At 34.7% G+C, this 12,435-nt stretch overlaps 1 protein-coding gene across 9 annotated transcripts in view; it reads left to right on the plus strand.

The window, feature by feature from the left end:
- The window catches only part of RALGAPA2 (Ral GTPase activating protein catalytic subunit alpha 2), a 136,587-nt gene that overhangs the window by 40,871 nt on the left and 83,281 nt on the right, over positions 1–12,435 (plus strand). For 7 of the 9 annotated variants that reach the window (XM_040551152.1, XM_040551154.1, XM_040551156.1 and 4 more), the window contains 10 exons: positions 67–178; positions 903–1,140; positions 1,686–1,850; positions 3,018–3,158; positions 4,465–4,602; positions 5,145–5,242; positions 7,314–7,404; positions 7,569–7,745; positions 11,393–11,586; positions 12,088–12,186. In XM_040551152.1, coding sequence (XP_040407086.1) covers positions 67–178; positions 903–1,140; positions 1,686–1,850; positions 3,018–3,158; positions 4,465–4,602; positions 5,145–5,242; positions 7,314–7,404; positions 7,569–7,745; positions 11,393–11,586; positions 12,088–12,186 — 1,453 coding nt within the window. The remainder of the gene's footprint in view (positions 1–66; positions 179–902; positions 1,141–1,685; positions 1,851–3,017; positions 3,159–4,464; positions 4,603–5,144; positions 5,243–7,313; positions 7,405–7,568; positions 7,746–11,392; positions 11,587–12,087; positions 12,187–12,435) is intronic. The other 2 variants (XM_040551153.1, XM_040551160.1) reach the window with 1 other exon arrangement.

A 12,435-nucleotide genomic window follows, 5' to 3' on the forward strand; every position in this document is an offset into this window, starting at 1 on the left:
ATGAAAATTAACAAGCATGTTTAATAACACATGTGAACAAAAAGTACAATTTTATTTTGGAACCAGGGAACAGATGTTACAGATACTCCTCAGAATAACAGAAGCTGTGATGCAGAAGCCAAAAGAAAACCATATAAAGGATACATTTGCTCAGAGCATGTCAGGGTTACTTTTTCGAGTGAGTATTTTTTGTGTATGTGTGACACCTGTTTTCAATGCTGATTGCCCATAGTTTTGCTTAAGTAGTATTACGCAGTACTATACAACCTATTTTTAAAACATGAAATAAGTCTCCTTTGCAGTAATACAATTAATTCTAGGTGCCAGAAGCAGTTGATTTGATCAGTTCTTCAGGGCTCTATTACAAACCATGGTAGCAAACACTTGTCTCGGTGTGGGATATTTTCAATGAGTTCCTCTAAAATGGGACCTATATGTAACTTTTTCTAGGCGGAAGTTCATCTGGCATGTCAAAACTGGGTCACATTTAATGAGATGAAAATATCTAGACATCATTGGTACATTATGCGGTCAGCTACAGTGTTGAAGCCTGAATGTCACAGGCATAGTTCAATCACTAATTATCTGGAAGGTGTAGCAGGCAGTTCTTTTTTCTATCATTATTATATAAACAAAGTGTTGTTTCAGCTTACCCGGAAACATAAGATCACCTGAAGCATATGTTTTGGAATTTTAAAATTTCCTTAGTAACTTGCACATATATGTACCTGCCAATTTCTGGGAGTATTTTTTGATGAAAAATATCTGTGCATAGTATCTGTGTGTCACTGATAATCAGTGCTAATATGCAGGTTGGTGTTGAATTTATCAGCATGTGAATTGGTGTGTTCAATTAATTTCAGTAAAAATGCATGACCTATCACTTGTTTCTTTCCTCTCAGACCCTCATTGTGGCTTGGATCAGAGCAAACCTGAGCGTTTACATTTCTCGGGAGCTGTGGGATGAACTGCTCAGTGTTCTGTCTGCCCTGACCGACTGGGAGGAGCTCATAAACGAGTGGGCCAATATCATGGACTCTCTAACAGCAGTGCTGGCAAGAACTGTGTATGGGGTAGAAATGACAAACTTACCCTTGGATAAGCTCAGTGAACAAAAAGAAAAAAAGCAGAGAGGAAAGGGTTAGTCTCCATGCTTCAGTGCTTTTTGTATCAAACAAATTAGATATTTAAGTTTAAAATTTAATTTAATCTAACATTAAATACCTCTTAATCCTAGTGTAAGAACCTGATTAATTAAGTATGAAGTGCTTTGGATTTATATATTCTCATCATTCATTGTGGTAGGAAAGGTAATTGGGGTCGATAGATAGTAGCTATTTAGCAGATTTAGTATGCGCTCAAAATCAGTCTTTTCTACAGAGCAGGAATGAAACGTGGTTTCTTGTGCTGTAGTCTGGCATAGTCATCAATGTCAAAATTCCTTTCCATGTAATTTCATTAAACTTTTTTAATTACAGTATTTTGGCTGCATTTATATGCCACCTTGAAATTGATGCACATAGCTGAATTTTTACTATCATTAAAAAAGAATTACTCCTTCAACTATGCCGATTTGAAGGTGAATATTTTTTTCACGTTGGAGTGCTTGTAAGTCCATTCATATTGTAGAAGAATACATGCCAAAGCATACGATGCTAGAAAAATTTGTTTTCTTTATCTCTAAGGTGGCATTTTAGAGCCTCAAAAGACAGCTCTAGTGGGAAGATCTTTTTCATTAAGCTGGAAAAGTCATCCAGAAGTTGTGGAGCCAATGAGATTCAGAAGTGCTACCACCTCTGGAGCCCCAGGAGTTGAGAAAGCAAGAAATATTGTTCGTCAGAGAGCAACAGGTATAGACCATAACTAAATGTTTATGTTCCCAAACATTCAATAACACTTGAGTTTTAAATCTACCTTTGAGTTGTGACAGCTTGCAAAAATAGTGCAACTTAACTAAATGCCTAAACACAGATGTTCCATACCGATGTCTGGAACACTACCACTATTTTGGAAAAAAATGCCTCTAAAGCATTAGCTACCTTGGAAGGTGTTTTATTGTAGCCTCATACAGAGTATTTAATCCACAAGTTATAAAAGGTCTACTTTAAGAACCCATTGGAGAGAGAGCTGCTTATCTCTATTACAAATTATGAGAGAAGTTGCCAACAGAATACTGGATGTAAAATGTAACATTTTGCTATTTTAGAGATGTTTTTCTCATTTTGAAAAATTTCACAGGTCCAACAATATTTTGAGTGCTTCTACCTTCCCATCATGTCTTAAGAGTCCAAAACCCTTCACATAATTTGTATCTGTTTCATCATCCTCTTCATAAATGTAGAAAGCAAGACTCAGTACCCCCAAAACAGAGTCTGCAGGATAATTCAGCATGTAAGGAACATCAGGTCATCAGGTCTAAGCTCCTGCTCAAAACAGGGTCAGCTGTCTGCTCGGACCAGAGTACTCAGGGCTTTATCCAGGCTGGAGCTAGGATCCCTAATTTTAAAAGCAAAAGCAGAGGTAGCTGTATCTTTAGATTAACTTCTGAGAGGCACACTAACCCACTTCTTGGATGAAAATGGATTATTTTCAGCAGAGATGAATTAATGGAAGAGGTAGTTAGTTTGGGGGGGGAGGGGGTCAGGGTGGAGCATTGCTAACAGAGGGTAAGCTGAATAAGTTTTCTATTCTTTAGTTTTGAGCTGTATATACTGCTACAGGTACTTCACTGAGAAGGAAAAAGGGTAAGTCAAATTAGCCCATGAATGGTAATCACAAGCTGACAAAATGAAAGATTCCACATTGTGGAATCGTGATTCAGAAATCACTGATTATTATAGTTACAGTGTGTGAGATGCATTGCACGTTATTAACTTACAGCCTTTAGGAAATATTTCAGAGCTTAACATTTTAAATTTTTTTCAAAAGCTATGTGTTTTGTTGTATCATGACATTCCAAAACCCAAATATTTTGCTATTTTTTCTGACATAATTCTTGGTTTATTTTTTCCTGGAAGCTAAGCGAAGCCAGTCTATCAGCAACTGTGTTCATCTTTATGAGGCTTTGCCAGCTACTAAAAGTGTACCTCTTCTGCTTCACACTGTGAGCTCTCTCTTACCTGGTATCTCTTATACTTCTTGCTCTCACAGACTGTCAGGTACTGTACTTTAAAGTCATCTTTTGTATAAATGTTCTTTATATTTTTAAGCTGCTGTCTGTCTGCTTCCTTTCTGTCCAGTTAATTGTTCTTTAGGATTGTGGAATGAGATGTTTTTCCCTTGTTCTGTTTCTCTTGTCTGGATCTGTTCAAAACACAGTGTTAAGTAATATTGGTAGCCAGTTGGAGATGAGCAAGTTCAATGGAAGCATATCTTGTCCTTTTTCAAAGTTATGAAGGGTGAAAAAGAGTGGTTAGATAAATGTTTTTGTTATTCTGTCACTGGAACTGTGTTCATTATCAAAATAAGTAACCTTTTAAGGGAAAATGAGGACAGCAAAGTCTTTTCAAGGAACTGAGTAGAATCTAGTTACATGCTTGAATGTATGAGATAGTGCAAGCAAAATATGCAAGTGGAGAAATTTGTCAGGTTGAGCTACTTGATTTCAAAACAAATTCTCATTCAATGTGTGTCAGTTATAAATCTTCTTGGACAGTCTGACAGTTCTGTTGGGTCAGCTTTGAAGGGATGTGTGGGCCAGCTCTTTGATTTCTAGGAGAAGAGTTAGCAGTTAGGTTGGGTGGCAATAACTGGTGCTATAACTAAAACCATCATTACTGAATGGGAGCACACTCTTTTTTTCACTTAATGCCAAGAGAAATATATTTCTATAAGTGTGTTGCTAGCTCATCTTAAAATTTTCCTGTTGCTCCTTCCCCAGTGTATCAATTTACTTTCTCACTTGAATTTTCATGCATCTCTCTCCTCTCTTTTTATTTTGGATTTTCACTTACAATAAAAAAGCTGCATGCTTCAGTTTGTCATCACAAATTAATCCAGAATCTGTGATTTTTTTTTCTTTTTTTTTTTGTACTGTATTTGAATTCTTTCCTTTTTTGATGTCCCCATTCCATCTGTATGGAGGAAAAGTCACTAGTTTTGCTGCCTCTCTTCTTTCTTTTTCCAGAACAAACAGAGTCTAGTTGAGGTCTCTAGCAATGGAAGAGAGAGCTTTATTCTCATGACATCCTCCAACCCTTCATTGTGCACACTGAATCTCTGAAGTAATTTTTCCCTTTTTTCTAGATCTTTTGCCATTGAAACTGCTCATACATCTCTCTCTGAACTTTACATTTTTTCCAAGAATAATTTAACTTCTTTAACTAGTGGTCACATTCTAGCTTTCGTAACTTAGAGTTTGAAATATTTGAGTGGGTCACTTTTTCACATAGGTTTTGTAGCTAATAGCGTTCATATACAATTCTGAGGTCATGCAAATATTTTGTTTTTTATCTAAATCAACAGAAGTTGAAGAATCCCAGCAGTCGGAAACTTCAGCAGGAACAGAAGCTACAGGCCTATTTGTAGAGCAAGAGCAGCAACTTACTCGAAGTAGCAGCACTTCAGATATCGCAGATCAGTTTCCATCCGATTTTTTTCAAGGTAATATTGATGAAATATAGCAATGCTACACTTTGAAAAAGTGCCGAGACTTGTCGAGGTTCACAGATGCTGCTGTTATCTTCTTTGTTTTCCAGCCATGGTTCTAAAATGTTTTTTATCCCATTTTCTTAGTAAATCTATTGTTGGTATCATATTGTAAAAACTGTTTTTAAGAAGCTGTGGACTACAAATGCAGAGCACAACCTTTAATAAAGCAGGGCTTTATTAAAAGCATGCATTTTCAGTGTAACTCTTTATGTTTGTTTATCTGATTCACATTTACATTTTGTGTATTTGAGTTAACAGTTCTACTTCTGTTCCGATTGTGTAAGTGGGTTATACTTATGAAGGATTTTTAAAACGTCACGTGTTCCATCTTATTGATTAAGCCATGAAAATTATGTAGTATATGTTATATTACTTCACTCACCTGCAAATATAAAAAGTACGTAAGTAAATGTAACTGAATTTTTCCTGCAATTTGCTATGCACTTTCATACCACAAACTTCTATGCTTCTTTTTTACCTTCTAAAATTTCTAGGTAAGAAGGCTGGAAGTTCTCATAATTTATCTTCTTCAGACTCCAAATCAGTTCAGGAAAATAAGGAATATATGAAGAAAGAACATGAAGCTGAGCATGTAAGGCAAAATAGAGAGTGATTATTGACGATACCATGTTTTAAATAAAACAAATGTTTTATAGATAAACAAAATGTTTTATTTCTAATCAGATTTTTCTTAGTATTTTGAAACTAGCAACGGGAAAGTATGAAAATTCATTAGTCACATTTCCAGTATAGGATCTGGGATTAAACTGTAGCTGTTCATTATGCTATTTGGTATGCTTGTTCTGTGACTTCTGATACTGTAAGTTGCCAACGTAATTTTATGTAATTGGCTATATGCTATTCTTATAAAAGACTTCTTTGCTTTCCTTTATTAATTATAAACAAGTTCACCATTTTTTTTGGTAAATAATTCATGGCTATTATAGAGCTACACTACAGTGGAATAAATGTTTGATGGTTTGAAGTATTGAGGAAAATAATTTCCTTCAGCACAATTTGTAGCACTAGCTATTTATTGCAGATTATTTGTATAAGTTAACATTAGGACAGGCAAGCTTTGTAAATTTTTAATGCAACTTTGGAACAAGCAGTAGAAATAATAAATGACTTCATCTTTATGGAAGTATAATGCAATGCAACATGGAGGACTTCAAGACGAATCTCATCTCTGGTCCGTGGCTCTCCCATATATCTGGACTTAAAGTACTGTTAGTACTTTGCTCTGGAGAGACAAGGCTTTTTCTGGGAAGTGCTTTCATTAATCACGTCAGGAATAACAAAGTGCCTTAAGATGGGAAGGAAAATCTAGTGGACTACATGTGCTGGAGGTGAGGGGAGAGGGAGAGGAATAGGTTCAGTAATTGTGGAGAATTAAAAATTAATCTGTCTCCCCATTCTATTCTTGTGGCATGTATTATAAAATATTTACAAGCACATGCTGCTGGGGCTGTCAAACACATTGCAGTTTCACCATCTTTTGCAAGTGGAAGCTGAGGTTTGACCATGTATATACAACATAAGTTGCTGATGTTCTATGTGGACCAATTTGACTTAATATCACAACACAATTGCATATTGTCATCACTAATCACCAAAAGCTAGATTTGCCAGGGAGGAGAAATGATTCTGCAGTGTATCAGGCAGCACGAGGAAGCATTTCTTTCTTGGGAATGATTGACTGATGCCCAGCTCAAAGCAAAACAAAACAAACCTACAGCCTTCATTAATACAATAATAATCATTTCTGTGAGTTAGTTATGTCTTTGGTGGCAATAATTTACTTTCTCAGATATATGGAGAAAGAAAATGGATTAATGGTCTGGACAGCAAATCAGAAGAAATAAGAAATTTATTTAAAAATAATAAATAACAATAATAAAAATAATAATTTAAAAATAAATAATAATTATTATCAATAATAATTATTATTAATATTATTTTAAAACAAATAATAATTTAAATAATAAATAAATAATGAAAACAATTTAAATAATAAAAAATAATTTAAAAATAATACTACTAATCTAAAATAATCTAAAGTAATACTACTAATCTAAGTTTTGCTAATATAGATGACACGGGAATGCAAGAAATGTGAATTTGAAGGTGATCTACCAGATGTAAAGCAAAGCAATTACGCTTAGGGACAGAGGAGTATCATCTAGAAGCAGAAAATTGCCTGAAGGTTTTTCAGCAAGTAGGCTATAAATCCATTTGAAAAAAAAAAAAAAAAAAAAAGGTAAACAAAAGATTAGGTGCTTTCGAATGGGTTGTTTTGCAACAAAGTAATGCATCAACATAAGAGATGACTACCAATTTCTTCCTGAAAGGTTTTTTGATACTTTTGAAAGTTTCGAATGGTTTCAGCTTTGTGGAAAAACATCGGTAGAAAGTCGTGCCTCTTAGTAGGTAGACTGAGTTTAAGAAAGGGAGGAGAAATAGAAACTGAAAACATGATGGTGTCCTTAAGACATCTAAAGATATTTGGTAGTCCAGGTATAAATTAAAATATCTTGACTCAGTTATGATTAACTTTTAGTAACTTTCTGTATATGTGTGGTTGTGTATTGAATTTGCAAGAATATGTAGTTCTCAAAAATGTAATTAATAAACTCAGATTAATACTATTTTTTTCTCTGAAGGTACTAGTACAAAGGAGCAGTAGTACAGCTGAATTAGATTTGAAAGCAGACTTGCGACAAACACATGGAAACCATAGGGAGAGAGAAAAAAGTGAGTTCCAAGAAATACAGTATTTTTCTTAAGCTTAGCAATTTAAATCAGTGTGATAATTTTGTCTTGTTACAGATATATTAGGCACTTTCCTCACCAGGTTTTGCTAATGCAATTTTTAAAAATAGGATCTGAGATCTTTTTTAATCCTCTGCTTGCTTTAGGTGAAAGTGTTAGCAGTGACACATCCATTGGGTATAATAATGAAGTAGAGATTGCACTCATCCCCTGGCAAGCTTCTGAAGAAGACCATGAAGTTAATGCATCAACAGATGTTTGTGTGGATACTGATGCACCTCACTGGCTTCAGCTTAGTCCTGCAGATAATGCAAATTTAACAGGTACTCTAGTCCAGAAAATATATTTACTATTTTAGATTTTTATCTCAAAAGGCAGTTCATACAGTTCAGTTTGCATATTAAAATTATGTTCCTTTAGGCATGTCACCAAGCTTTTGTTATGTCAAAAAAGAGATTTAAATGGCCAGAGTTTAAGGAATTTGTATAATCAGAATGAAGGTGACATAGATGTCAATACATTCTAATCCAGAAAATGAAAACACAAATGAAAATGATTGCATTGCTTGCTATGTCAAATTACTGCTAATCAGCAGAGATGTGATAGTTGATCATTTGTGCTCTCTTAGCCTGCACTAGTGTTCAAGTAAAAGGAATTAATTAAATTTCTATTAAGTTAATAGATTTTATTTCATAGCAGAATTGCCTAAGAAAGTGCAGGGAGTTCCTTACCGTATATATTGACTGATGGGAAATAACTGATTAATTCATAACAATTTTTCTCATCTTAATCCTGTTACCCTCCTTATTTATACTTCAGAGTGTGCATTGCTTATATTCCAGTAGAATCTGATAAGTAGCATTCTCAGAAAAGTTAATATAGAAGTAAAGCTCTTTTGCCTTTTAATTTTAATTATAGTATCTTTGACATATCCAATACTTATATCTACTGAAATATTTTGATTCTTAGCCAGGTACCTTCCCATCTAATATGCAACATGTGAGTCAGGGTTTTTACTTCAATAACTTAATACTGTAACATGTGAAACTATCTTATCAGCTGTTTTTACTCATGAGCTGTATAGTTTCAAGGGTATTTTTTTCATGATCACTTTTTCTTTAAAATACTGCTAGTTTAATGAACCAGTGCACCTTTTTCCATAGTTCAGATTACCATTGTATAAAAGGTAGTAATACAGTACCTGGCAAGGATTGTTATGTATGGTAAATTCATTGCCTTGTCTGTGATACAAGAAATTGCTCTTTTGTGTTTACAAACAGAATGAGCTATATAAAATAATCTGAAAGGTAATGTGGACTAAAAGGGTAGTGTGGTAACAAATGTTTAATTACCCAATAGATCTGGCACGCTCTTACTGCTTTTCTGGTTCTTGTCCAAGCTGTTTGTCTGTGTGTCCGCTCACACTGGGTGGCTGCATACAAGACAGTGTGCAGCTTATTTCTGACTGGCATGTTAGAAAATCTAAGTTATCCGTATGGTGAACACAGCCCTCTTCTTGCTCACTGTACATCCACACAGTCAGAGAACACCTTCACGTTGTTCCTTTCAGCAGCTTATCTGAGTCAGAGCTGCTACTGTTTGCTGCATGGTTGTTACATGGAGAATGCAGGAAGGATCGGAGCCCCTTGCTCATCTTTCACTTGTGAACAGTGTCTACTGTTCTAGTAAAATTATGTCACAAGCTGAGCCTTCAGGATTTTGATATGTCATATGGTTACTTGGATTCATTTGGGTGTTTAATTTTCTTTTCCAACAAAATACATATTTGGTCTTCAGATTTGGAGGCTTTCTAAAATAAAAAACTTTGTTTTCCTGTCGAAAACTCCACAGTGTAAGGCAGAAAATAGTGTAATGCTATCACCTGAACAGCACAGATGCATGAAATTCTCTGATGAGAGATGATCTTCTCTGTTAAAGAGCATTCTAACACACTTAAAAAATAACATCCATTTTAACACTTTGGGAATTCATAATGCTGCAACAAACAAAACAAAAAGGCAAAAAAGGAAAAAAATCCCCAAAGCTTTAAAAGAAATAAAGCGAGGATAAATATGACTTCTAAAATGGCTTTTATTTTTGGAACCTGGAAGGGTGCAAGTTATCTCTGTCTGACGACATAGAGGTTTCCTGCACCTTTCCTCAAAACATTGGGTGCTGAGCACTGGAGGGTACCATTCTGGACTGATTCTGCCTGTAGACAGGCTGCTACATAGCTCTCCTTGGTCTAATAGAAGACAGTGTATCAGTTTTTGTCATTAAAATTTACACTTCAGTATGGATTTCTTCATCTACTATTTAGGCATTATTAATTCCATTATCCTGCCCATCTGCACAAATCCCTGTCTTCCTTCTCGGTTTGTATGCTGCTTTCTCAGGAACTGCTTCTGTGTGCCTGAGCATACACTTCATCACTTGTAGTGCATTGGTTTTAGTCCCTTTGTTCAGTTGCATTTCCAAATAATTTTATACTGTGTGATCTTAAAAGAGAAAAGACACTTAGCAGTGGAAATGCTACCTGTAAAAGCCAGTTATTGATTGAATAAATCTTCAGAGTATATGAGTTTCAGACATGTACAGAGTACATTTAACTGCATTTGCCTTCCTGCTAAAAAAGCCTTGAGTGAGGGCAGTCTGTCTGATATAAAACTGATCTATAGTTGGGTTGTCTCTATACGGAAGGCCCTTTAGCTTGTGTTTTCTTGCCAGTTTTTGCTTTGAACCATGTGCTTCTTTGAGTAATGTAGAAGAGGGAGATGACTTAGTGGGAGGGACCACTTCTGAGATGAAAAAAAATTATAAGGAGTAATAGGTCTTAACAGTTTCTGCGTTTAGTCTATGAAGGTGATCATTATGTTTTTCTGCAATGTGCGATGCATGGAGGCAGCATCTCGTGCAGGTACATCATCATCAAGAAAGTCTACTTGTGCCTACGGCCTGCAGGAGTGGCAATATGCCTTCACTATTTTTCTGTGTTGTTTTTTTCCCCTCTAATTTGTGAGTATGCTTACCCAGGAAGGCCAAAGTGTCCTTTTATAAATAAATCCACAACTCTGATCTTTTTGCATAGTAGTAAACTTTCCAAACTTCACAATGAACATTTTAAGTTTTTGGTACTTCTGTCATAAAACGTTTTTAGGCATACTCTTTAGAAATAAAATGATGCGACTCAGTGACAAATTATTTATGACAATTATGTATGTTCTGTTTCTTGAGACCAAAGCTTTCAGGTATCTCTACTCTAAAGTTCCTGTTTATATTAAAATATAAATTTTTGCTCTTTATCTTTTCTGGCTAAAAGTTGATGTGTCTTTTCCTTGTGTCGTAGGGAAATGCAATTCCCTAACCCATAAGAGTTTTGCTTAGAGACTACTTTGTTGTGAAAGAGAAACTCTCTTCACAACCCAAGGTCATCACATAGGAAAAATTAATCTCACTTGTTGACTTCGTATATGTTTTATATAATTGGCTTTTAGATATGCGTCACTGAATTGCTTTATATAATATTAAGCTTCATTCTTGAATAATATTCTTGTTATCTATGTAAAACCCCAAGATACAAACACTGTGGAATTGTAGGCTTTCATGATTTCTAGAAGAGAATGGTTTGATTTATTAAAAAAAAAAAAAAGGGAAAACAAGGAAACTATTATGTAGGGATTTTAGGTATAGACATAATTTTCGTACCAGTTGTAGAACTGCTGTGATACTCTTGCAAAAGTGATTGATGTTTTAAAATTATTATCCAGCCTAATGCTTTATGTTTTTCTGATGTTTGCTTGTAATTTCCAAGTCACTGTATTTGCTTAGTGTTTATATTCAGTGAGATCCCATCAGAAATGTTCAGAATTACTATTCCTATTCTGTATTGATATTCCCACTTTTTTTGACTCAATTTATATTGTACACTGCATTTCTAATTCAGTGAAGTTGAGCATTTTAAAATTTACAGACAGCAGTGAATATCTTGCTGATGACTGCAGTATAATTGCCGGTGGAAGCCTCATCGGTTGGCATCCTGATTCTGCTGCTGTGCTATGGAGGAGGATCTTGGGAATTCTTGGAGATGTGAACAATATACAGTCACCTAAAATTCATGCAAAAGTTTTTGGGTATCTCTATGAGCTGTGGTATAAACTTGCAAAGGTATAGTATATCAAGCTTTCATATAATTTTTTTTTTTTCTGTAAAAATGATGCTTAAGTTTAGTTTAGGATTAGCATCTGGAACACAAGCATGATATTTGGAGGGTTCTGTCGTAAGTTTTGTCAGATTTTGTTTGATTTCTAGTAGCTATCCTGAGTAAAAAATATTCCTGTTTAATCATGAGAATTTAGATTAGTTAATTTACATGGCATGATGAAACGGTAGCAAAGAAAACAGAGGTATAGAATAGAATATTGCAAACGTTGTGTTAAGTGTAAAAGCAGATGGTACAACCTAAAATGATAATATTTGGTTAGGCTATATGGCACTATAGAACATGTTTTTCTGGAGGTCTTAGCTTAAGGAGGAACTGTCTGGGTAGCACAGGGTATAGCGCCTTGAGGTAAAATAAAATAAAATAGAAAAATAATAATATGAAATAAATAACATTAATAAAGTAAGCTATTGTGCTTATTAACTCTCATCCTTTAAACACACCAGATAAGGGACAACCTTGCTATAAGTATGGATAATCAGTCGACTCCCTCTCCTCCTGTCTTAATTCCTCCTCTCAGAATATTTGCATCATGGTTATTCAAGGTAAGTTATTTCTAAAATTTTCACGTTAGTGTTTTTTTTCTGTATCAATATTAAATTTGTGTATGTTCAGTTGCATTATTCATAATTGTCACAATCACTGCTTTCTAAGACAACAGATATCTTCCAGAGGACATTTGGACTCAAGTCTATTTTAATAAATACAATAGATTTGCTTTATGGAAAATCTGCTGAAAATAACAATTTTGTATTAGCTGACTACTAGGAAAAATGTAGTAAAACAAGGCTTTT

The sequence above is a fragment of the Cygnus olor genome, chromosome 3, assembly GCF_009769625.2.
Source record: "Cygnus olor isolate bCygOlo1 chromosome 3, bCygOlo1.pri.v2, whole genome shotgun sequence".
Lineage (NCBI taxonomy): Eukaryota > Metazoa > Chordata > Aves > Anseriformes > Anatidae > Cygnus > Cygnus olor.